The 26,904-nt window shown below is 38.0% G+C and overlaps 1 protein-coding gene across 1 annotated transcript; it reads left to right on the top strand.

The window, feature by feature from the left end:
• The first annotated feature begins 2,646 nt into the window (after positions 1-2,646).
• Positions 2,647-20,784, top strand: TAAR1 (trace amine associated receptor 1). The gene is made up of 2 exons (XM_030316378.1): positions 2,647-5,285; positions 19,120-20,784. Exon 2 carries the CDS (start codon positions 19,235-19,237, stop codon positions 20,237-20,239), a length of 1,005 nt encoding a protein of 334 aa, XP_030172238.1. The 5' UTR covers positions 2,647-5,285; positions 19,120-19,234; the 3' UTR covers positions 20,240-20,784.
• The last annotated feature ends 6,120 nt before the right edge of the window (positions 20,785-26,904 follow it).

The following is a 26,904-nucleotide window of genomic DNA, read 5'->3' as shown; positions in this document are numbered from 1 at the left end:
GCTGACAGCTCAGAGTCTGGAGCCTGCTTTCTATTGTGTGTCTCCCTTTCTCTCTCTGCCCCTCCCCCGCTCACATTCTCTCCCTCTCTTTCTCTCTCTCACTCAAAAATAAACATTAAAAAAATATATAAATGATTCAGATACACTAAGGTATTTAGATAGAAGTGGACTCAGATAGAATATTCAGCTCTAATGTAGAGATTTGCATGGAATTTTCTGTAGAGTCACTTGCTTCAGTAGCTACTGGATTCCATGCCCTTGGATGGCCTCATGCTTTCACAAGGTATCATGGTCATATCCTGTACTTATACACTGTCTGCAAATATAGTCAAGAGATTGATATTGTACAAAGTTGCCCTTTTTTGGAAGGGAGACGGTTCTATTCCCTGTCTGTTCTCTATACTGTAAGCTCTAAAACTCAGTCTCAGTGTCACCAGAAATGATCAGCCTCTGGGAAACTGAGCCACTTTAACCAAACTCACCAAAGACAATTTATAAATCGGAGAGTGTCTAGTTGTCTGTAAAACGGGAGAAATAAAATGGCAGCAGAGAGAAATGGAACTTCAGAGTTAGACCTTCCTTTGATTCCTGGCTTTGCCACTTTCTGCTATGAGACCAAATTCCTTAGTTGCCTTGAGCATCAGTCTTTTTAAAGGCAATAGGACAGTACGTGTCTGGCATCCAGGAAGCACTCCATAAATCATTGCGTCTTACCAAACCAGTTGGATACTCATGTCAGAACAGCAGCATCTTTCATGATATAAAGCTTGCTTGGGAAACCCAAATACAGTTGATCGTCGAACAACACAAGTTTGAACTGTGTGGATCCACTTATACTCATATTTTTTTTAAATAAATGCAGTACAGAACTGTAAATGTATTTTCTATTCTCCAAAATTTTCTTAATAAGATTTTCTTTTCTCTAGCTTATTTTGAGAACACAATATGTAATACATGTAACATGCAAAATATATGTTAATTGTGTTATCAATAAGGCTTCCAGTCAACATAGGCTATTAGTAGTTAAGTTTCTGGAGACTCAAAAGTTATACACAGATTTTCAACTGTATGAGAGGTCAGCACCCGTAACACCTGCATTGTTCAAGAGTCAACTGTAATACATATAGGTTTGCTTGCTAAAAATCAATTAAAAATTATAGTAAAAGACATTTGTATTCGTGTGGAATATTTTTCAGGAGGCCTTGATAGTTTTCTGGGTCAGTTTTCTTTCACAATAGAAAGAGTACTGCTACCTGACCATATACATGTCCCATGTAAGGAAAAGCTTCGTCCTAGACAATGCCAGGGCTATGCTGTGATTTCAGGGGCTTGAAGCCACATTCTTTATACCAAGATCTTTGTCCCATCTGCCCCAAATTCCATAAGTTGAGACATTCTTTTATGCATTGAAGACCTGGTTTGTTTAAGTTCTTTCAATGGAAGCATCTCTGGGCATAGCCATATTTGTTTTGCTGTTGAAAAGTTGGGGTCATTGATGACCATTCACTGGAAAGATGGGTTCTAAAATGGAAAGAAGAGGGAGGGCATCTGAGAGTAATGAAACCATCAGAAAAAAATCTTTGCTACATTTACAGTAAAAAATGTAGGGGTGCTTAGGAAAGGGGAAGGCTCTGCATATCAGAGATTTCTCCTTAAGTCTAAGCCATTTCTGGAATAGTTTCCAAGTAATAACCAATCATGCCTATGGTAACTTTATAAAGAGGCTTATATTACAGTTTCTTGCTGTAACAACATTGCTTTCTTTTTATGTCAGTAGAAAACATCCCCAAATGTAAAACTCAAATGGAATTATAAAGTCTTTCCTTTTCCTTATTTTTGCCTCCATAGACTGATTTTTTCCCCATTGCAAGTGATATCTCTACCCTAGTTATCTTCTGTATTTTTAGCAGAATGGAGAAAAGGATCTTACCAGTAAAATGGATTTGAATTCCCATTATTTTGCTTTGATTGATGATATGAACCCCCATAATATCTCTTCTATAGTCCATATCAGGGGTCAGTAAACTATTTCCTGTAAATATAATTTTATTGGACACTGATACACCCATTCATTTATGTATCATCTATGACTACTTTCATGTTACAATGACAGAATTGAATAGTTGCCATGTACCTATGGCCTTCAAAGCGTATGGCATTTACTATCTAGCCCTTTACAGAAACAATTTGCTGATTCCTCACCTACGTGGTAAGGAAAGCCTCTATGAATCTAAAAGCAGACACTTTACTCCTTGCCTATACATTTCATGACTTATCGTCTTTTCTAAAAATTTGATTCATTTATGGTGCTAGCTGGCCTCAGTACTCATCTTTTTCCATCATATTGGAAAAGAGTATTTGCGCCAACTACATTCTTCCCTGATGAAAAAAGAAATATTAGTTTGATTTCTGGCTTTGCCATTTGCTAGTAATATGACATTGGAAAAGCTACTTAAGTTCTCCCAGACTCATCATAACCTGTAAAGTGGAAATGAGATCTACTCCATTTGGTTATTGTGAGGGTTAAGTGAAAATATTACTTTAGCACTTAGCATAATTCCACTCATAATGAGTGCTCAATGTGTTTTATTTACATATAATAGAAGTAACTTTAAAAACATATTTTGAAAATATCAACATACCCACAGAAACATGCCATTTATAAAAATGATACTAAGTAATTCCCAATACAAACAAAGATACCTTAGTTTTGTTCTTTGCAAATAAAACAAGAGGGATAAAGCTAATCATTAACTTGGAATTCATTGAGCTTTGATAGTGAGAATGAAGACATTTGCTAATTTCTATTTTTTAAGTGTGTGTGTGTGTGTGTAACAAGAAGGAATTAGAAACTAACTTGAATGCCTGCAGTACACAGTCAAAACACTTCTGTTGATAAAAAAAGGTGCTGGAATAAGATAATAAAAATGTAAAACATGATTGTTACTGATTAACAGATTTTAATTGTCCGCTATGAAATTATTTCCTTAGGATTAAATATGAAGTTTTTGCATATGTTTCCCTATTCTAAATTTAGCCTGTTTGTGAAGTGCTCTGAGTCCTTCTTTTCTGTTTCAGTTTATATGCGACCTGCAGGCAATCTTTCCTAGCTACCGTGTGTGGTTTCCAGATCTGTCTTACGTGCTCCCATAACTCAACCTTTCTGTTTTTATTCAGCACGTTCTATATTGTACTTTGTTTGCATGTCTAACTCACCATTAGCTACATATTCCTGGAAAGAAGAATCATAATTATATTTTATCCTGCACACTTACCACGCAGTGATTGTCAGTCAGTTAAACAAATGTTCAGGTTAAAAGAAAGAATGTGACATACATAAAATGGAAAGAAGGCTTTTCAGTGCAGTTTTATAATTAACACAAGTGAAATTATGAGAATTCCATATTCATGCAATATTCTGATTTAAAAACCTTTAAAAATGAAAAATGAACTCAATTAGTAATTTAACATCATTCAACCAACAAATATTTATTGAGCAAATGATTTGCAGGCACTATTTTAGGTGATGGGGAGACAGTAATGAACAAAGCAGATAAGATCTCTGATTTCCTAGAGCATCATAAACTCCCATACATGAGGCATTGTGCTTGCTTGCAAAGAAAACTCACTCACAAAATGACAGATGTATGTGTTATTGAGGCAAACTCTGAACTCATGTTTAGAAAGATGAATGATATTTTCTATTCACTATTATAAGCAGTGAACTTGGATGTTATTTCTTGAACCATCCTTTAATATCTAGAAATTTCTGAAGCAGGAGTTATAATCACCTAGTAAAATGTCAACTTCACTTATGTAAAGCATAATTTTCGTTTTATGCTGTTTCTGTTTTTGCTACCACAGTTTTTGTTAGTGACTATTTAGATCACAAGTGACCCATCCTGTGGTATCAGTGTTTCTCTGTGTCGGTGTTTCTGCAAGGTGGGGGAATGGGGCAATAGACCTCAGTGGCTTCTTTCAGGAAAACAATTAACATAGTAATTTATTGCCATGAAAATTCTGTATAACAAACCACCCTGAAACTCATTGGACAAATGGGCTTCACTGGGGCTTGGTCTTCTCATGGGAAAGCATGGAGGACATTCATAAATATAGAGTTCTCCCAATGACACGGCTTAGAACTGGCACACTTTTATTTCTGTCCATATTCTTTTGGATAAAACAAGTAAAGTAACAAAGCTCAAGTTCTAAGGACAGGGTAGTAGCTTCCATTCTCAGAGAAGAAAAGACACAAGCGTAGATGCCAGGAGAGTGAAGAACTGGGACCAACAGTAGCCTATCACAATAATCCTATGACTTACTATGGCTGAGTAACAAACAGAAATGGATGAGAAATTGTACTTAAGATAGTCATTTTGCTCTACTGAAGGATCTGGTTCCATTTTGGAAGTTTTATACAGAGGAATTAAAAAATTGATGAACCGAACGTATGCGACCACCTACCCTCAAAACCAGTGTTTCTGTAATTGTGATTAGTAACATTATTGGGGGGATAAATCCCACTAATTAAACAAAGAAATAAAATAGAAAATATCAGAGTGGGTTGAATGAAGTAAGCATTTTGTTTAATGAAAACGTTTGCTTCTGTTATGGAGGCATACCTACATGTGTACTGAGTCATGATACAAAATATATTTCTTCCTATTGTGGTTAAAACAAAGCTGGGGAAAGCCGTTGTTCTAACTTATTTCCTATCTGTAAGATGTTATTGGGTTTAAGTACATTCTAATTTTTCAAAATAGTCCTTGGGCAGGCGTGTCATCTGTTTTGAAATTGAACCGTTTTTTCAGTGCTCGTTTTTTCCTTTGTAAAGATATCTAATACAGGAGTACTTTTCTTTCAAATCAATCAACAATTAAGGCAGTTTTAATGGACACGTGTTTTTATATATATGCTGGTAACACCCATGACTGTGGTTACTGGTGGCCCATGTTTGAGATTATTTTTAAAGTAATGGTAATATTTACCTTCTCTATTTAGCTTGCTCACTGCCAGCTTCCTGATGCTGGTTTAGAATAAAAGCACTTCCCAGTTATATGTATCAATAATACACTGTTACCTTGCTTCAGAAAGATTTATTATCAGCTTATCTTTTCCAGATTTCAATATTTGCGTCATCTGTCTAGGTGAACTGTGGCCTACGGTAACACAGCAGTGGCTCTAGTCAGTAGCTGTCCAGGGGACACATGCGGAGGGGGCCTCCTCCCAAAGGCAGTGTTTCTGCAGCCGGCTTGTCCCCTCTCTGGTCACTCTTACCTGAGAAGGTAGGTCTGAATGCTCATAGGGACTAGCCTGAGGGCCTAGGTAATCTTTCACTGAGAAAATGCTGACAGCCAGAAAAGTTATCAATGGTTTGGTACTTACTAATACATTAAAATTTAGGATTATTTAATAGAAAAGTTAACAAGGTTTCTGTAATTTAGTTTCATAAAACCTGAGTTAGTAAGAGAAGGTAAAAAATAGTGATATATTTTTAAATAGCATGCTTTACCTGTGCTTTTAAAATGTTTCACGTTTATTAAAAATTCACCTATGAAAACCTAGGAAACCTGAGAAGTTGAAACATGATTTTTTATCTCCATTTCTCGTAAATGAAGGAAATTCCTTCTGTGGATGTTGGCTAGTGTTAGCATAAAAAAACGATCCCCACAGAGATTTTTATACATTGTAAAATTAAATTGCATGTTATTGTTACTATTTGCTCAATTACAAAACTAAAATCTTATTTGCACAAGTATTATTTGGTGGGAAAAATTCTGGCCCTTTGCCAAATGACTTCACTCTTTAGCATGTGTGTGTGTGTGTGTGTGTGTGTGTCTGTTTACGTGCCATATATTAGATTGATTAGATTAGGAAATTTTTAGTTATGATGACCTAAATTTGATACATATCATCTTATGCAAGTCTACATACCAGAAAAATTTTCCAGTATAGTTGATTTACCTGCTCATAATATTGCTGAAGATTCTTTTTTCTCTTTTCAATTGGAATGGGTTGATGGATAAGCAAACGAGTGGAATTTGCCATGCTTCCTGTTTCTTTAAGATGGAAAAGATTGCTTCCAGTGATATCACCTTCTCAAGACTCATGACTTAAATATTTGAAAAAGTTGTTTCTCCTACCCCATCTTTCTTTCTCTCTTTTAAAATAAGTGTTTTACCCTAGAGGAGAAAGCAGGAAAAGACCTCTCTGACCTCAGCCATAGCAATTTCTTACTTGACACATCCCCAAAGGCAAGGGAATTAAAAGCAAAAATGAACGACTGGGACCTTATGAAGATAAAAAGCTTCTGCACAGCAAAGGAAACAACCAACAAAACTAAAAGGCAACCAATGGAATGGGAAAAGATCTTTGCAAATGACATATAGGACAAAGGGCTAGCATCCAAAATCTATAAAGAGCTCACCAAACTCCACACCCGAAAAACAAATAACCCAGTGAAGAAATGGGCAGAAAACATGAATAGACACTTCTCTAAAGAAGACATCCAGATGGCCAACAGGCACATGAAAAGATGCTCAACGTCACTCCTCATCAGGGAAATACAAATCAAAACCACACTCAGATATCACCTCACACCAATCAGAGTGGCCAAAATGAACCAATCAGGAGACTATAGATGCTGGCGAGGATGTGGAGAAACGGGAACTTCTTGCACTGTTGGTGGGAATGCAAATTGGTGCAGCCACTCTGGAAAACAGTGTGGAGGTTCCTCAAAAAATTAAAAATAGACTTACCCTACGACCCAGCAATAGCACTGCTAGGAATTTACCCAAGGGATACAGGAGTACTGATGCATAGGGGCACTTGTACCCCAATGTTTATAGCAGCAATTTCAACATTAGCCAAATTATGGAAAGAGCCTAAATGTCCATCAACTGATGAATGGCTAAAGAAATTGTGGTTTATATACACAATGGAGTACTACGTGGCAATGAGAAAGACTGAAATATGGCCCTTTGTAGCAACATGGATGGAACTGGAGAGTGTGATGCTAAGTGAAATAAGCCATACAGAGAAAGACAGATACCATATGTTTTCACTCTTATGTGGATCCTGAGAAACTTAACAGAAACCCATGGGGGAGGGGAAGGAAAAAAAAAAGAGGTTAGAGTGGAAGAGAGCCAAAGCATAAGAGACTGTTAAAAACTGAGAACAAACTGAGGGTTGATGGGGGGTGGGAGGGAGGGGAGGGTGGGTGATGGGTATTGAGGAGGGCACCTTTTGGGATGAGCACTGGGTGTTGTATGGAAACCAATTTGACAATAAACTTCATATATTGAAAAAAACAAAAATAAAATAAGTGTTTTACAAAACACTTTTGGTATTGTAATAAAGAATAGTGGAGGGGCGCCTGGGTGGCGCAGTCGGTTAAGCGTCCGACTTCAGCCAGGTCACGATCTCGCGGTCCGTGGGTTCGAGCCCCGCGTCAGGCTCTGGGCTGATGGCTTGGAGCCTGGAGCTTGTTTCCGATTCTGTGTCTCCCTCTCTCTCTGCCCCTCCCCCGTTCATGCTCTGTCTCTCTCTGTCCCAAAAATAAATAAACGTTGAAAAAAAAAATTAAAAAAAAAAGAATAGTGGATAAATTAGAGAGCTGCAAACCTATTTTTAGAATAAAATTATTATCAAGTTTATTTCTAGTTTTATTTCTAAATCTGTATAGAACAAAAACAGGATATGAGGGCATTTCAGAAACTTTAGGGCATTTAGCAAAACTTTAATTTTAATATAAGACTAATGTGGATAAATAACTCATGTAAAGAATTATATAAGCACAAAAAGCACAAATTGTATAATTTCTTAATAATTACTCACCAAGAGGTTTTTTTCCAAAGTATGGTTAAGGTTTTGTTTGAAGCAATTCATAGACAATACATTTAATTTTATTAAATACTTCTTTTCTGGTTATGAAAGTAAAACATTCTTATAGTAGAAAACTTGGAATATGTAGAAAACATAGAGAAGAAAGTAAAACTTTCCTGTTCTTTCACCACCCAGGAAATTTTTTTGGTAAAATTTGATATTAATTTTCTTATTTGCTGTTGTTTAATTTTTTTTTTTTTTTGAGTTTCAATCTCACCACCTCTGAGTAAATGATATTAAGCATTTAGAGTATACCATTCCATACCTATTTTCCATGCTTATACAAATGTGTGTGTGTGTGTGTGTGTGTCCATACAAGTAGTATTGTTGAAAATATTTTTTCTTTACTTGACAAGATATCATTGCCATCTTTCTATATCTCCAAATATTTTAATTTTACATCTTACTGCATATCTGTCATATCTACTGATGTGTGTATATCTGTTAGAAGTTCAGACTGTTTTAGTTCTTACTTTTGTTGCTGTTACGAAAACTACTGCTGGGTTGAACAACATAGGTATTTTAACTTGAAAAAATACTGCTAGAGAAACTTGCCAAAATAAATGATTAGCTATATATCTTGTCATCTTGTCAAGAAGTTTCATTTGCCTGCCCCTCACCATCCTGAGAAAAACTGGGAGACATTGAGATAGTTGCAAATTTAAGCTCCAGGTTAACATTCAGTTTTCTTGAAATACATATTTTTTCATTTCAAAAATCCTTTTTTAATAAGCATTGCATTGTGTTATATGATCATAATCCCTTTTAGTTTACACTAAATCTTAGTTTAAATAGTGTTACTTACTGATGTTGTTTTTATTCTTCATCTCTTGCTATTTAGAATTTTTTGTTTTGATTTCATTTTTATATTGTTAGAGTATTCCCTAGAGTTTCTCAGAAGGTGGTCATAAATGTATATTTGTCTTTCTTTTGCCTTCATCTGACTACTGTTTTGGCTGAATATAGGATTGTTGAGTTGCCATCCTATTTCCTTAATAGTTTCTAAACTTCTTCCACTGCCCTCTGGCTTCCAAAATTGCTAGCCCAATCATCTTTCCTTCTTTGTGTGTGTGTGTGTGTGTGTGTGTGTGTGTGTGTGTGTGTAAGCAGCATTGTTGAGATATAATTGATATGCAAAGAACCATACACATTTAACATGTACAATGAAGGAATTTCTAACTGGATGGCTAGAAGATTTTCTTCTTTATCTTTGAAATCAGAACCAAGCTAAGTGTATGTGCCCTACTTTATAATGGCCCCAGGGGCACAGAAATGAACTAATGAACTCCTTAGTTCATTTGTTCATTCATTCAATCCTTTATTCATTTTTGTGCTCAATGTTCTAGACATTTCCCAGGCCCTGGAGCTATAGCAATGAATAAAACAGCCCATTCCCTTATGACACACTCCCTTCTTTGATTCATTTCATCTTGATTTTTCCCTGTTCATCCCCCTTTTCCCATTGCTTTCCCTCTGCCTATAGTGACCTTTTAGAATGTACCTTTTTAATGTTGATTTAAATATATGTGTATTCTTGTAAAAGTTTCCTGATGCTTTTTTATATATTCCCTTAACATGTCTATAACATTCCTCTTGGATGTTTACTTATTTGATAAACTATGCACAGGATACTATTGTAAGTAAACACTTTACAAATGTTAACTCATTCCAGCCTCATAAAACCTCAAGAAATAGATTTTTTATTTATTTATTTATTTATTTATTGCATAGGAAAACTATAGGCCCAAGAGTTTGGGTAGCCTGTCCAAGGGCACAGAATAGGTGAATGGCCAGAACTGCCTGGACTTGAAAGGCCACACTCTTCAGCACACAGCTCCAACCTCATAAATTCAAAACCCAACTCCTGATTTCTTCCTGTTTCTTGCCCTTCTCCAATCACCATCTTTTTCATCTCCTTAAACGGGACCCTCCACCTTCAAGCTGCTCAAAACAAAAGCCTTGCTATTTCCCTTGATAACTTCCTCCCAGCCCACACTCAGTCGATGTGCAAATTCTGCCTGCTGTATCTTTAGAACATTTCCAAACTTGACCACTACTCTCCACACTCACTGCCCCTGCTATGTCCAAACCATCATCTTCCCTCACCAGGTTATAGTGACAACGTCCTAATCATCTCATCTTTGTCCTTACCCTCTGCCTCTGTTCTCAGACAGTAGCCAGGGTGGATCTGTCAGAACCTGTCAACTCATGGTCCTGGGTTCAAAACCCTCCAGTGACATCCTTTTTTCACTCAAGGGCAAACAAAGCTAAAATTCTTACTGTGACCTGAAAGGCCCTATTCAGTGTAGCTCTGTACAGCTTCCGTGGCTTCCCCATCTATTTTTTCTCTGTGTTGCTGGCTTTGTGCTATCCCCATTTACATCTGCTAATTTTGCAAACACACTAAGCATGTTCCCATCTCAAGACTTTGGAGTCTGCTATATCCTCTCCCTGGATTGTGCTTCCCCTACATATCCATGTGGTTAGCTTCTCGGTTCCTTCAGATATATATATATTATTCAGTCAGCTTTTTATTTAAATTTTCCATGGCTACCTTATCCTGAAGCTCAATCCTCTACCCAAACCTTGCAGTTCTCTCTTCTTTGCTTTATTTTTTTCTCCTTAGTAACTATTGCAATCTAATTTCATGTTTATTGAGAACATGAAGTGTCCCCCAACCCACACCTGAATGTAAGTTCCTGAAGGGCAGGAAGTTTTGTTATGTCTTTTCACCCCAGTACCTGGTATCTGACAGAGGGAAGGCATTTACCCAATATTTATGAAAAAGGATGTGTGAATTTCTATTTCTTTGTATTTTAGCTTAATGTATGTAATGTTCTTCCACTTGATTCACAAGGTCAGTGATTTGGTCTTCAGTTGTGACTATTCTCTTTTATAACTTCTTTATGGATTTTAAAAACACCCGAGATAATTTCTTTTGCTTTCAGAACCTTTTTTCGTGCTCTAATTTGATCTTCTTGGGTGCTTTTGCTAAATTTTGTTTAAAGCTCTCATTTTTCTGCCTCTAGAGTAGTTTTTTCTTTTCTTTTCTTTTTTAATTCAAATGTTTATTTATTTATGGAGAAAGAGAGAGAGAGAGAAAGAGAGAGAGCAAGCATGAGAGGGACAGAGAGAGAGGAAGAGAGAGGATCCCAAGCAGGCCCTGCACTGTCAGCATGCAGCCCAATGTGGGGCTCAAACTCACAAACTATGAGATCAGGATCTGAGCCAAAATCAAGAGTCGGATGCTTAACCTACTGATCCACCCAGATGCCCCAGGTCCATATTACTTTTTAAAAATTCCCTCCCTCACATCAGAGTACTATATACCTCAAAGTTTCTCTTATAAATAGCCATGGATAGTTCTAGAACAAAAAATGAAACCCTGGGTTACAAGGTTTTATATCTCTATTCCGAATTTTGCATTATGTATTAACTACAAAGTCACCATCTAGAAGAAATGGAAAGTCACTTAAATGAATCCAAAGAAGCCAACAAAGCATTGAGACTGGCTTCTATCTAGGCCAAGGACAGCTATTTATTCTTAGTTTCCTTTAAGGTATCAAGCAGTCCTTGCCTTGAATTCCCTGGTAATTTAACTGCTCTACATTTCCTCCTTGGAAACTGCTTTTGTATTTCTACATTTTGTACATTTCTACATTTGTGCATTTTGCTAAGGACACACCAGAAGATTCTGCACTGTTGTAACTCCAGGCCATTCATTTTACTATTGTTTCCTTGAATAGCTGCCAGTTCCCTTGGGGCAAAAGGTCTTGATATCTCTCTAAATGTGCCTTGGAATCAGGTAACTTTTTCCTGTAGTGTTTGGGAGTGCTGAGAAATTCCTTATCTAAGCTTGTGTAACTTCTGCTTCTCCCTGGTTCTGTTCACCTGGATACTAGTGATTGCAGCTTTATTAAAAGAATTTTTTTTAATGTTTGTTATATATCTTTGAGAGAGAGACAGAGTGCAAGTGGAGAAGGGGCAGAGAGAGAGGGAGACACAGAATCTGAAGCAGGCTCCAGGCTCTGAGCTATTAGCACAGAGCCCAATGTGGGGCTCAAACCCACGAACCATGAGATCATGACCTGAGCTGAAGTTGGATCCTTAGCCAACTGAGCCACCCAGCTCCCCAACAGTTTTGTTTTTAAAAGCTATGACTTTTCCACTCTATTCTCCATGATTATCTTTTGAAGGGCACAGTGGGCCTCCTTTCCTTTCACTTTATAACTAATTATTACAACTGATGGCAAACAGAATGAATTTCTCTTTGCTTAACATTGTCTGTCAGACATACTTTCCATCCCTTTCACATAATTCACTCATATCCTTTACCTTTTATGAAAGAGTGGTGAGGAAGAAACCAATCCACTCCTTGGCTTAGAAGCTATGTATTCAAGTAAAACAGAAAGGAAGGGAAAAAAGAAAAGAATCAGGGAAGCCAGCTAGGAGGCTACTAATTTGACAGTGTTTGGTGGCTCGGACTATGAGAGCTGGTCCAATTATGGATATATTTTCAATGAAGTGTCAAAATATCTACTGATGGGTTGGCTATATTGTTGAGTGCAAGAAAGAGTAGTCAATGATTACTTCAAGGACTAGGACTGAGGATTTTCAAGAATGAGTTGCCATTTTCTAGATGTGTAGGAAGGAAGAGGAGCTGGACACATGTTGTGAAGATTTGAGGCTTTAAACATAGTCAGTGGTTATATCCTCTAGGCAGCAGGAGATGTTTGTCCAGAGTACAAGCAGGAGGCCATGGCTGGAAGTATTTATTTGAGACCCATCAGCGTATAGATTAGCCTAAAGCCAGGAGACTAAGAAATCATCTAGGGAGCTGTTCTAAGTAAAGAAGAGAATCAAAGACTTGCCTTAGGGCAAGTGACTTAAGGACGAACTAGCAACGAAGACTGAAAAGAGTAACCAGTGAGGTATCAGAGGTTTAAGAGTGGTGACCTGGGAGCCAAGGAAAGAAATTGTTTCAAGAAGTACCTTGGGATACTGAGCATGATGAGTAGATGAAGTCTGAGCATTTATCACTGGGTTTAGAACAGAGGACCACATGATTAAAAATTGTTTTGCACTCTCAGCATCAGTGCCACCTTCTGGGAAACCTCTGTGCCACAGAGCCAAGTGGAAGAAGCAGTGGATGAACAGGCTGAAGCGAAAAAGAAGAAAGATGAGGCAGAGGTCCAAGTAAACTGCCAGCTTGTGCACCCACGGAAGTCACAGGAACAGAAATAAGGAAAGCCAGAGGTCAGGGATGTTTGTACAAATTGTTGGACTGCACGCCTACTTTCTAGAACTTGATTTAGTGGATCTAGACATCCATCATCATTTGATCACAATGACCACCTTTGAGAAACCCACCTTTCTCATACCAAAACAGTCCCTTTTGATCCTTTGCCAAGGAGCCTTGACTTCCAGGACTCATTCTGTTTTCATCTGTGGCTGAATGTAACACATGTAAAATAAATCATCTCTTCTGCTGTCTTAGCTGAAGAAAAAAGCTTTTAATGAAGTGCTGACAATAAAAGTCTCTTTGGAGTGTATTCAAAGGGTTAGTAAGAGGGGCACCCGGGTGGTTCAGTTACTTGAGTTTTAGACTCTTGATTTTCGGCTCAGGTCATGATCTCAGCGTCAGGGGCTCTGCACTGAGTATGGAGCCTGCTTAAGATTCTCTGTCTCTTCCTCTGCCCCTCTCCCCACCCCGCTCTCTCTCAAATAATAATAAAAACAGGTTAGTAGGAGAAGAAAGGAAGACAGGGAGTGAAAATTACTCTTTTGAAAAAGTTTTGTTTTTCGAAGTGAATTTAAAAATAATTGCTTTTTGTGGAATTTATTCTTTTTATGGAAGAGTACTACATATTTGGGTACTGCAGGTAATTATTTACAAGGGAAATACTAAAGAGCCAGGGAAGAGAGGAGAATTGTAGGTTATGTCCTTGAACATGTATGAAGAGATGCTTACTGGGCATGTGCGATGAGACATGGTTGGTTATTTGCATTAATAAGACAGAGGATTAAGTATACAAACAGATGTAGGCTGGGAGGTAAGTGAAGAGATACAGTGTGGACATTCTCTTCTGATCGGGTGTGTTTTTTCAGTGAAACAGGATCAAGGCCATCAGAGAATGAATATGAGAGAGAAGGTATCTGAGATAGAAGGAGGGAGCAGGTGTGAAACAGTCATCTCAGAGAGTGGGAGAACAAAAGTAATAGAAGGAGGGGTAGGATCCTTGACCAGTTCTAGTGGCCAATACTTGTCATGAATTTAACAGGAGGCCCCTTGTGTGTTTTTCTCCACCACACTCAGCTGCATGAATGCAGGAAGAGAGCCAAGAGGAGAACTGGATTGGACAAAGGTTCAGGTTTTGCTAGGAAAGTTTGTTAATGAGAAGGAGTTGTAAGATAATGTCAAAAACTATTGGAATCTAACTGGGTAAACAGGGGTGCCTGGGTGGCTCAGTCGGTTGAGCGTCTGACTTCAGCTCAGGTCACGATCCCACGGTCTGTGAGTTCGAGCCCCACGTCAGGCTCTGTGCTGTCAGTTCAGAGCCTGGAGCCTGCTTCGGATTCTGTGTCTCCTTCTCTCTCTGCCCCTCCCGCACTCAGGTTCTGTCTCTCTCTATCAAAAACTGAATAAACATTAAAACAAAATTAAAAAAAAAAACGAGATGAGCCTGAGGGAATGAGGAATAGTGAAAAGATGATAAAATAAATGAATGAAGGGCTTCAAGGGGTTTGAAAGAGTGTTAAAAGAAGAGCACTAGTGGCATGGATTAGGAAGACAAAGTGTGGAGCTTGAAGTTAATATTTTGGAATGACTGCATTACTGATGAAGACAAATTCTAGGGCATGGCCATGGGAGTTTGAGATAAAATAGAATGGGGGTCATACTTATTGGAAGACAAAGGGTCAACGAGCTGAAAGCTCATTCCTGGATCATTATGTGACATTAAAATTATCAAGAGTTTTGGCAGGAGTAAACTTGGAGAGAGTGGTGGTAGGTCAGGAGCTAACCTTTGCAAGAAATAAAGAGAAATGACTTGGGAGTCTGTAGATGTCTACAAATGAAGGAGGTGTAGTTTGAACACAGAACTTCAAACTTTCGAGGGGTGGTGGTTAGGAAGGATGGAGGCACAACGACCTGCAGTGGCAGTCAATGCAAGGGGAATCTACTTTTCCTCTAAGCTGTATGGTACAAAGGGGATTAAGGATGCAGGAGAGAGAACAGCCACCTTTGACAAGGCTCCGGGTGATGAGGTGTACTCAGGGGAGAGATGGTTTTGGTTAGAACAAAGTGAGGGAAATATTTGAGAAGAGTTTGAGGAGTAGGGTGATGACCCAAGCTCCAGAAGGCACACTTGGAAGGGTTTTGTGAGTAATGGCAGATAGGTGCAGATTAGGGAGTTGTACGCAACAGAGACTGAGCCGTTAGAGGTGGAACCAGGGACCAAGGGCATGGTGAGATTAGTGCTGATGGTCTTTCACCGGGAAGTGGGAACACTCGGCCACTGAGTTCCTATCATGTTAGACAGATCTATTTTAAACTATAACTCCTATCAGTATATTTTTAATTCATATGCCATTTTCAAACATTAGGTGATCAGATCGTTTGTACAGAATTGGTTGTTTAGAGAGCTAACCAAAGAGATTTATTAACTTTCCATATTACTATCTTGCATTATTTGTGTATACAAATAATGATTATTTCTAGTAAGCTAAATTCTTAGAGCTGGAAGAAAAGAAACAAAAGTACTATTATGTCATGTTCTTAGGTAAGCATTTAACGCGTAATATCATCATACGCCATTTATTTAAGCAATTAAATCTGTTTAAAGGCAAATTATAACACTTTAATCAATACTTGCTATAAATTATGTGTAATATTCTTTAAGATAAGCAGGAAAAAGTTTTAAGTGTTTTTCAATGTTTATTTATTTTTGAGAGAGAGAGTGAGAGAGAGAGGGGGCATGAGTGGAGGAGGGGCAGAGGGAGAGGGAGACAGAATCTGAAGCAGGCTCCAGGCTCCGAACTGTCAGCACAGCTCTTTTATTTTTTTATTTTTCATTTATTTGGAGACAGACAGAGACAGCACGAGTGGGGGAAGGGCAGAGAGAGGGAGAGAAAGAATCTGTACTGTCAGCGCAAAGCCTGATGTGGGGCCTGAACTCACGAACTGTGAGATCCTGACCTGTGCCCAAACCAAGAGTCAGACGCCTAACCGTTGACTGAGCCACCCAGGCGCCCCACGGGAAAATTTTTCTACTCAAGTGTCATTAATTTATCAACAATTTCCAAGATATTGTGCTTAACACTCTATTTCTCTGAAACCAGTGTGTACAACTATGAGAAGAAAGCCTCTGAGTCCTTCGTTTTTTATCTAGGAACCGAATATTTTGATTCACAAAGAACGAAGTATACAGAGTTGTCAGATGACTTTCCCATCCTCTATGAATTTCATATTCAAAAACTAAACAGCAAGTTTGTTCCCCCTGCGCCCCGCCCCCACCTTCCCTTACTTCTTTTTGGACTCTGAATCCGTATTTAGCATATCAGGTAAGGATGTGATTTTGACTGACAGAAATTAATTAGCAAACATTCCTAAACAGTGATTAGGATGTGTTGCTTGATTCCTTTAATATGTCAAAAGCATATGTAAAAGAAGGAAGGAAAAGGGGGAAATAGACAAAAAGTCTACGTAGAAGATATATAACTGAAGTGATAGAGTATAGTTGGGTGCACATTTAAATTACATAGTAAAAACCCATCATTCTTTTCATGAAATCTGAATTATAATTCAAATGTTACTGAGTTCAAATAACCTAACTAGTTGTAACTTGCTATTTGTTCTGTCATGGAAGAGGCCTGGGTGTCTGTTGAAACGCATCTTACAGATTCATTTGGCATAAATATGTTTCTTTCCGGGAATAGAGAGCAGGAAGGAATTGGGGAGAGGTGTTTCAAATTTGTGAAAATATGCATTTTAGTACCTAAAAACTTTATTCCTCCAATTCTAGTTCTGGATACATTTAGGTTTTTTTATTTCGTTTTGAGAGAGAGAGAGAGAGAGAGAGAAAGTGCGCACAAGAGAGGAGGGGCAGAGAGAGAGGGAGACACAGAATCTGAAACAGGCTTCAGGCTCTGAGCTGTCAGCACAGAGCTTGACACAGGACTCAAACCTGCAAACTGCGAGATCATGATCTGAACCGAACCAAAGTCAGGTGCTTAACCAACTGAGCCACCCAGGCACCCCTGGATGCATTTAGATTTCTATGTAGTCTTGATCTAAACTGTCAGCCCAGAGGGAAGTGCAGGAGATGGAAAGGAAGGCAGACTCCTGGAATTTTAAGTCTTGTTGCTATTTTCTAGCATTTCAACCTAGTGACAGGTTGTTCATTGACAGCAGAAATTCACATTCTTCTCCCTCTCTCTCTCTCTCCCTCTCTCTGTGTATATGTATGTGTGTGTATATATATACACACACACATATATTTGTGTATATATATACTACATATATACATATATTTTCAAAATATATTGAAAATTCCAGAATTTAGCTGAGAATTGCAGAATCATACAGAAACAAAGGGGACATTTTTAAACTCGGTCTCATGGAGACTTGGGTTCTTTAATGAGGCATGAGGAAGAAGAAAGTGCCATCTCTGTTTTAACAAGATTTTACTTTTATTTGTTTTACAAATTGGGATTGCATGAAAAAAAATTTTTTTAAATCAGTTTCAGAGCTTTAAAGAAAAAGCCAAAACAGGCTCCAGTGCCGTGCCCACAGCCCACACTGAAGCTCAGTTTCCCTGGTTTCTCACCTCAGCCGTCTTTTCTCTGGGCCACATCATTTCTTACCATAACTTTGGTCCGGATATTTAAAATCCTTAATACTTTGGACCACAACATAATACTTCACTGGCGGGTACCACTTTTCAAGACAGCCTATGTTCTCACATGAAAACTAAAAGCTTAATATTCTGAAAATAATTCATCTGTGTTGGTCCTTTCTGCCGTGGAAAGAAAATATGGATTGGTAACGATGAAACTGTACAAGTAATTGAGACCTCAGATCATATTCCAGCTTTAATGGTTTCGTGAACTAAGCCTCGATTTCTTGCCAGTATAATTACACTTAAAAAACATGCCATGTCCTCCTTATAAGGAACAGTGTTTATATTGTAGATGTGAAATGTTAAATGACGTAACACTCGGAATATTATATTTCAGTGCTTTGCAAACTGGAAGTAAAGGTATGTGCTTGCAATTCATTCTGTAATTAGAAATAACTTACATGGGGCACCTGGGTGGCTCAGTCGGTTAAGCGTCCAGCTTCGGCACAGGTCATGATCTCACAGGTGGTGGGTTCAAGCTCTGCATCGGGCTCTGTGCTGACAGTTCAGAGCCTGGATCTTGCTTCAGATTCTGTGTCTCCCTCTCTCTCTGTGCCCCTCCCCCATTCATGTTCTGTCTCTCTCTTTCTCAAAAATAAAAAAAAAAAAACATTAAAAAAAAGAAAGAACTTATATATTATCAAGTGCAAAAGGAGGCACTAGGGGATATTACCTGTGTACAAGAGGCACACGTAAAATATTTCACTTTTTCTTCTAAAATTTTAATTCTAAAATTTCTGGGAACTTGTATCTACCCTTTAGAATATAAAGCTCTCCCTCAAGACTGTCTTTTGAACAAAGACTATTTCCATAGATTAAGCATAAAAAGAATTCATCATTTGACCTTCTCTGGCCTCAAAAAGGTGCCGTTTCATATACTTTAACCTAATAATTCAACTTTTCATTTCTAGCACAGTATCCGACATCAAGCAGACGTTTAAAAAAATTATTGAACTGAACCATTGAATTAAGCTTAGAAATGAAAGCTCTTTCTAAAATAACTATTTTGGGGGGGGGGCACCTGGGTGGTTCAGTCGGTTGGGCAGCCATCTACAGCTCAGGTCATGATCTCACGGTCTGTGGGTTCGAGCCCTGCGTTGGGCTCTGTCCTGAGAGCTCAGAGCCTGGAGCCTGCTTCGGATTCTGTGTCTCCCTCTCTCTCTGCCCCTTCCCTGCTTGCTTTCTGTCTCTCTGTCTCTCTCAAAAATAATAAACAATAAACAAATTTAAAAAAAAAAGGATTAGTTTTTTAGCAAGAAGTAATAGGTAAATGTGTTAGAAGTTAAAAGAATCAAATTGCCAATGATTCGCTCTCTCTTTTTTTTTCCCCTCCCAGGTTTCCGGAATAGGTTTATGGAAAGCGAAGAAGAAACTCTAACCTGAGTATGGATTTTGAAGAAAGATTCCTCAACACGCAAAGGAAGAAATAAGCTGGTGGATAGCCCTCAGGAATGATGTCCTTTTGCCACAATGTCATTAATATTTCTTGTGTGAAAAGCAGCTGGTCAAATGATGTCCGTGCTTCCCTGTACAGTTTAATGGTGCTCATAATTCTGACCACACTCATTGGCAATCTGATAGTCATTATTTCCATATCACACTTCAGGCAACTTCATACCCCAACGAATTGGCTCATTCATTCCATGGCGACCGTGGATTTTCTGCTGGGGTGCCTGGTCATGCCTTATAGTATGGTGAGATCTGTTGAGCATGGCTGGTACTTTGGAGAAGTCTTCTGTAAAATTCACACCAGCACTGACATTATGCTGAGCTCGGCGTCCATTTTCCACTTGTCCTTTATTTCCATTGACCGCTACTATGCTGTGTGTGACCCACTGAGATACAAAGCCAAGATTAGTATCTTGGTTATTTTTGTGATGATCTTCATTAGTTGGAGTGTCCCTGCTCTTTTTGCATTTGGAATGATCTTTCTGGAGCTCAACTTCAAAGGAGCTGAAGAGATATATTACAAGTACATTCACTGCATAGGAGGTTGCTCTGTCTTCTTTAGCAAAACATCTGGGGTACTGGCCTTTATGACTTCTTTCTATATACCTGGATCTATTATGTTGTGTGTGTATTCCAGAATATACTTCATAGCTCAAGGACAGGCAAGATCAATTAATGATGCAATTGGATTGGAAGAGAAAAATGGAATGTCACAAAACAAAGAAAGGAAAGCTGCAAAGACTTTAGGGATTGTGGTGGGAGTTTTCCTAATATGCTGGTGTCCTTTCTTTGTCTGCATGGTCATGGACCCTTTCCTGGACTATGCTATTCCACCCACCTTAAATGATGCATTGGTTTGGTGTGGCTACCTGAACTCTACTTTCAATCCAATGGTTTATGCATTTTTCTACCCCTGGTTCAGAAAAGCACTGAAGATGATTCTATGTGGTAAAATTTTCCAAAAAGACTCTTGTAGGTATAAACTATTTTTAGAGTCACATCCATAGAATTATTATATTTACTGTTTACTGCTTTGCAAAACAGCTGGTGATCATAATTTTGAACACAACATAATTAACCACATGCACCAATTGCGGGGTCTTTCATCAAATGTTTGAGCGAAAGAATGGAGAGTGACATATAATGCTTTTATTTCACTTCCTTTTTGGGACACAGTGGATGTAATCCTTGCCATGCTTACTATTACATAGAAGCTTTGCAAGTCCAGAATTTAAGGCCTTACGTTAACAGCCTTTCTTGCCCTTAGCTGAACTGCCACGAATTGACAATTGTTCAATGCTGGAAATTATGGGGCCGCAATTGGATATGCAAATTAGAATTACTTTGTCATCCATTTGCTCGAATATATATGTCTTTTTGTGAAATCAAATAAAGTGCACATTAAATGATATTAAATACTTTTTATACATAATTTGCTATTTATCATAAATTCTTATTAATGTATATTCCGCTTTTAAAATATTTTGATTTTCATCTTTTTATAATATGCTTTCTTGATTCTCATACTTGCAGAAATTTGGAAAATAAGGAAAAAATAAAAATAAAATATCGTATAGAAACAAAATGAAAATAAAGATATCACTCATAGTTCACCTCCTGAAAAAACTTAAAATTCTTGACAACATAATTTTTTGGTAACTGTATAATGTTACATTGTATGGATGCACAAAGATTTTTTTAGACCATTTCTCTGTTGACCACTTAGACTTCAGTTTCTTTTTTTTTTTTGTTTTGTTTTTTACTAATGGAAATGAAACCAAGTTTCTGTCTGTTACCTGCAACTGAAAGTTAGGAAAGTGTCTGAAAGGATTTCACTGTATTTCAAGGTTGTGCCTGGTATGGCAGGACTCAAAATACAAGCTCTAGGAAGTAAGACAAATCCATTTGTTGGGTTCCAGGCTGCATCGAAAGAGAAACAGCCATCCATCAGCGCAGCTAAGCATGAGGGATTAACAAAAGGTACAATCACAATAGACATGCCATGCCTGTTAAGATGGCATCTACACAAAGAAAAAAAGGAACAGGGGAGCCTGGGTGGCTCAGTCGGTTGAGCCTCCTCCGGCTTCGGCTCAGGTCATGATCTCACAGCTTGTGAGTTTGAGCCCCGCGTCGGGCTCTGTGTCTCCCTCTCTCTCTGCCCTCTCTCTCTTCCCCAACTCATGCTCTGCCTCTTTCTCTCTCAGGAATAAATAAACGTTAAAAAAAAAAAAGAAAAAAAAAAGAAAAAAAAGAACAAATGATAGTTTCAAATAAGATTCCCTAACAGGAGTGGGCAATCATTCTAAATTTTAAGCACTGATTTCCAGTTGAACTGTTTCTCATACAGGCTTCAAGTAGTCTGTTGCATGGGGAGTAACCCTAGGGATTCGGATTTATTTATTTAATAAAAGAGACTTATGCTCATGAGTACGTTAGGGTAAGGCAGCTAATTTTAAATGAAATTAAAACACACCTTCTTGCATACAAATGTGTGTTCACACACTTGATGATCTGCGAGGATATGTTAAATCCTTCTAGCTCTCACAGTCTATTTCAAGACTACATGTTTTGTTTCATTGATCTGACTAGAGTTTTGTTCTGGTACATTTAAAAAACACAAGTTACCTTTTCATTGAGTGTATAAGACAAATTGTCATTATTTACTCCTAGTGTCAAAAATTACCTTGACTTTTTTTTAGCTGAGACGATTCTGTCAGATTCTAAAAAGGGAACAAAAGCATTTACACAGCTTTCTGTACATTATAGCAAGTTTCTGTGGTGTTCTCCATTTGCTCCCACACATTATTCTTAAAATTATTCCTAGACATTTTGTACTTTTGTGTATGTGTGTTTTGCCTATTGTGAATAAATCTTTTTTTAAGCCATTATGTTTTTTGGTACTCATTATTGCTGGCATGCAGTAAAATTGATTTTAGCTTTTCCATTGATTTGTTTGGGCTTCTACTCTATAGTCATATTATCCTCAAACAATGTTAAATTTTATCTCCCGTCCAATAGTTATGATTTTTATTTATATTCTTTGTTATACTTTATTAGTCAGAATTTCCAAAGAAATACTGATAGTGGTAATAAGAGTCATCCTTGTCTTACATCTATTTTAAATTAATACTCAGGTTTTAATATTGATTCCACATTTTTCTTGGGACAAGTTCATGACTCAGATAATTCTACCTTTTTTACTCAACGTTATGGCCTCATAGCCTATGTTTTTAATACTCATAATAAGAGATAGCCCATAACCCACCCTCTCAGTGAAACAAGAAGAAAGACTCATTTTGTCTTTCCGTATTTCCAGCTTTATTCCAGCTTTCACTCCTTCATGAAGAAAGCATTTTTGTCTTTTAGCTGTCCAGAATCCATTTCCCAACTGGCATTCAATTAGCTTTTGAGAAATGTCGCATTCCGACATCGTTATGGGTATCCATAGTTCTGGATATAGTTTGTTGGAACTATAGGGAAAAGATAGACCCCTGCCGTTCCCCCTAGCTAAATAGACAGGTTGGTAAACCAAGCTAAGATTTTTAGAAAGCCTTTCTTTGGAATTTGGACCTTTACCAGAGTGAGAAAGACAGTGATCTTTAGCAGAATCGTTAGTAGAAAACAGTGAAAACATGTGGATTTCTATGACATCTACATGGTAAAATCATGATCAGACTGCTCTTGGTCTTACTGGGGTTCTTGCTTACCAGACCCTGGAGCTACCTCACTGTCCATTTCCAAATTAATTTCTCCAGTCTCTCATGTATTCCATGAATCCCAGATAATCTTCTGATAAATCCTCTTTGAGAATGATTCTTGGTTGCATCCACGGAAAGAACCTTAACTTGATATACTGTGTTATGGTAAAGGCCAAGAAAATGACTGCAATGGCATAACATTCCTTTCCCGAGGTTCAGTCAATTTCCAATCAAAACAGTCTGCTTTTCCACTCTCCTCTCAAAGAGGAGAATTTTTATAAAGTACCACTAAGGAAGAGATAAAAATAGACACATTAGCAAGGAAGTGTGTTGGAACTTATTTATTATTGATAATAATAAAGCCATCTTAAGAGATCAATAGACTAGAAGACCCATTCCCATTTAAACTTGATTCTTAAACTCAATAATCCAGTCTTCGGAGAGTCATAAATACTTGCCAAAAACATAAGGCAAACCATATGAACTCTAACCCATTGCAGATTCTGGTGAGTCATAGTTTCTGTTTAGTTGAACATTGTCAACAAGAGCTTGAACTTTAACTTCAGTGTGTAAAGATGTATGAAGAATGATTTGTTTTTAAATTTAGCAGACTATTAAGTGTACTCATAAAATAACTCTCCAAAGAGATATTTTGAATGCTGCACTCAAATAATCTAGATGACATAAGAATCAGACCGAAGTGTTTCGTTTTTTTTTTTTAAGATAGGGTACATGTGCATTTTCCAATACAGGTTATTGAGTATATGGTCAGCAGTAAAAAGCATTCAAAGGACATAAATTTATCTTTGCCAGGTCCTGACCATCTTTTCTGCATCACTCCTTCTCCTGAAACCCCTTTCCCAAGTCATTACACCCCCAGTGATTTTATACACCATTTTAACTTGGTTGAGGCTGGTTCTCCTGTGAAGTCATAATAAATATCAGCATGTCATTTGTTTCTGTCTTTGACTTTTCCTGGGAGAGAGAAATCCTTGACTCATACAAATTAAAAGTTCTTAGCGTATATATCAACTTAAGTGACTTTGAAGCTTGAAGTGAAGCCACTCACAATGGTTTATCAATGGTAAACTGTCTTCTTCCTAAATATACAAGTCAGATAAACAATGATAGATAGATGATAAACTCTAAGATTTGTTTATTGGTCAATGTCTTCACTATGCGATGTGTTAAAAAGTAGCGCCTCTCAACCCTGGCTGCTGCTCAGGGAGCAATAATGTAGAATAAGTAGTGTGGATACTCGGGTCCTATGCCAAGAAAACGATCCGCAGTGGAAAGGGAAAGCTTAGAAGCCAACCACTGTGGGTTTATATTCTGGAGCCTTATTTATCAGCTATTATTTGGACAAAGTTATTTAAAAACTCTAAGCTTTAGTTCACTCACCTACAAATGGAGGCCAGTGATAGCACCCACCCCACTGACTGTTGATTATTGGGTGAACATGGGGCCTTTCCCGAAAATGCTCAGCAAACATACGTTATTAGTATTATCCTTGTCATTTTATTGGCAAATGCTACGGTGATGCTCGCTCAGAATATGCTCAGGCAATGTACACAGAGAAGTTTACACAGGCAAACAGTCCATAGCAGGTTGTTTTGTGGGGTTTTTTTTAAGGTAGTGCAGAATTACGTCATCCTCGTTCCTAATAAATTTCAAAATTACAATTATGCCACAGAATAGCAGAAGATTTATTCCCAGGTCTATACACAGAAGGAAGTTGAACCTGGTGTTTACATTTTTAGATTGCTGGTCTGTGGCGTGTCGGTGTTGGGCATACAGTATGTTTGAGAGGCTATGGGGATTTTTATTTCTTTAGAAAATAATTTATATAAAAATGTGTGTGTGTGTACCATACCTATGTATCTATATATACATATATGATACTGATATTTGCAAAATAACTATTATCTGCCTATCTAATAAGTTTGAATGGATGCTTTGTGTAAGCCCTGGTGCACATTGGCGTAAAACAGAGTCCTGCAGCACCCCACACATGGGGGTGTCTTCAGGCTTTGGAATCGGGCAAACCTGGGTTCAAATCCTAGCTCTCTTTGTAGTCCCTGTGCTTTCTCTCCTTTGTGCCTTTGCTTCTGCAGCCCCTGATGCCTGGAATGCCTCCTCCCTAACTCCACCTCCCTTTACTGGCTGACATTTACTCATTTTAAAGGACTCATCTTGAGGGGAACCTCTCCAGGAAGCCATCTTTAATCCTTCCAGATCAGGTAAGTGTTTTTCCCTGAACTCCCAAATATCCTGCGCACTTCCTTGTTGGTGCACTTATTACTTGTGTTAAGATGTCCTTTGCCCCAAAGAACTTTGAATTGCTGAAGTAAGAGAGTATGTTTTAGTCATCGTTGTACCCTGTGCTTAGCACAGTGCCTGGCACAGACAAGTCACTCTATGCATGTTTTTAAGAGGGAGTAAATGAAGACGGGATGATTAGGTATCCAAGGGGATCAAGCTTATAAAAGTTAGAGACAGATTTGAGCCCCAGTCAGTCTGGCTACAAACTCCACCTTCCAGGAAACCTATTTCAGAAAGTGGAGCCAACTATAGGGAAACTATAAGGACTCATAGTTTAAAAAAAAATTTTTTTTTAACATTTATTTATTTTTGAGACAGAGAGAGAGAGAGCATGAACAGGGGAGGGTCAGAGGAAGAGGGAGACATAGAATCTGAAACAGGCTCCAGGCTCTGAGCTGTCAGCACAGAGCCCGACGCGGGGCTCGAACCCACAGACCACGAGATCATGACCTGAGCCGAAGCCGGATGCTTAACCGACTGAACCATACAGGCGCCCCCTAGGACTCATAGTTTTATTTCCAGTCAACTCTAAGCAGATGTGCCTAGATGGGTTTAATTTGGGTAATAAATGTGTATTCATTGTGAATAGAAATGATTTGAAGAGTTAAGTTATTAAAACTTGTATTCTGAAACTACGTTTAGCTTACAGCTACTACCTAAGGCAATGTTTGAAGCCCTAACCGCCCTGGAAGTTTTGGGGGATGTTTGGACTGAGACTGAGAAATCTTTAGTTTCAACTAGCAACCTAGGTCCTTTGAGCTACATTTCTTCTAACAACCATGGACTTGGATCCTTAAGATAAAGGTATTCTGAATTTTTCAGTTCATATAGTACAGTGAAAACTTAGAGAGATAATAAATACTATACCATGTTTAAAAAAGAGCTCAGAAACCCTGGCGTGTTCATCTCCAGCACCTGCCACAGGGCCTTGGTACAGGGTGGTTGCCCCAGGAAAGTTTGTTCAAGGACGGGAGAGAAGGAAGATAAGTGATTAGAATGTGGCATTTTTAAAGCAGCAAGAAAGATTATTTCTCAAGTTATCTTTTGAAATTTAGGCATTTTATTTTATTTTATTTATTTATTTATTTATTTATTTATTATTTTTTAATGTTTATTTTTTGAGAGAGAGAGCGGGGGACAGAGCAAGAGCAAGGGAGGGGCGGAGAGAGAGAGGGAGACAGAATTCAAAGCAGGTACCAGGCTCTGAGCTATCGGTACAGACCGCGAGATCATGACCTGAGCTGAAGTCGAACTTTTAATCCACTGAGCCACCCAGGTGGCCCCAAATTTAGGCATTTTAATGTCATTTTCTCAAAGTAACGGTGCCTTGGCAGTCTGACTCAGGACTTCCCAAGTCCTCTCAGTCTGTGGATTAGTGCTGGATATGACAAACATTTTACAGATCATTGTGAAATAAGAAAATTACAAGGTAGTGAGTTTTTCATTTTGGAATGCTTATTCAACTTAATAGATTTTCTTTCATCTAAGATCATGGCCTTGCTAAACGTTCAGGATTAAGATGTTTCTTTTCTTTTATGAAAATATGATAATAATAGATGGAGGTTTTTAAAATGACTATTTGACAACCTGACAATTACCCCCATGTTTTTAAAACTTTTTATTTATGAAATTTTCAAACCCACTATTCTGCC

The sequence above is a fragment of the Lynx canadensis genome, chromosome B2, assembly GCF_007474595.2.
Source record: "Lynx canadensis isolate LIC74 chromosome B2, mLynCan4.pri.v2, whole genome shotgun sequence".
In the NCBI taxonomy this organism is placed as follows: Eukaryota; Metazoa; Chordata; class Mammalia; order Carnivora; family Felidae; genus Lynx; species Lynx canadensis.
This window is presented reverse-complemented; position numbering and strand designations above follow the sequence as displayed.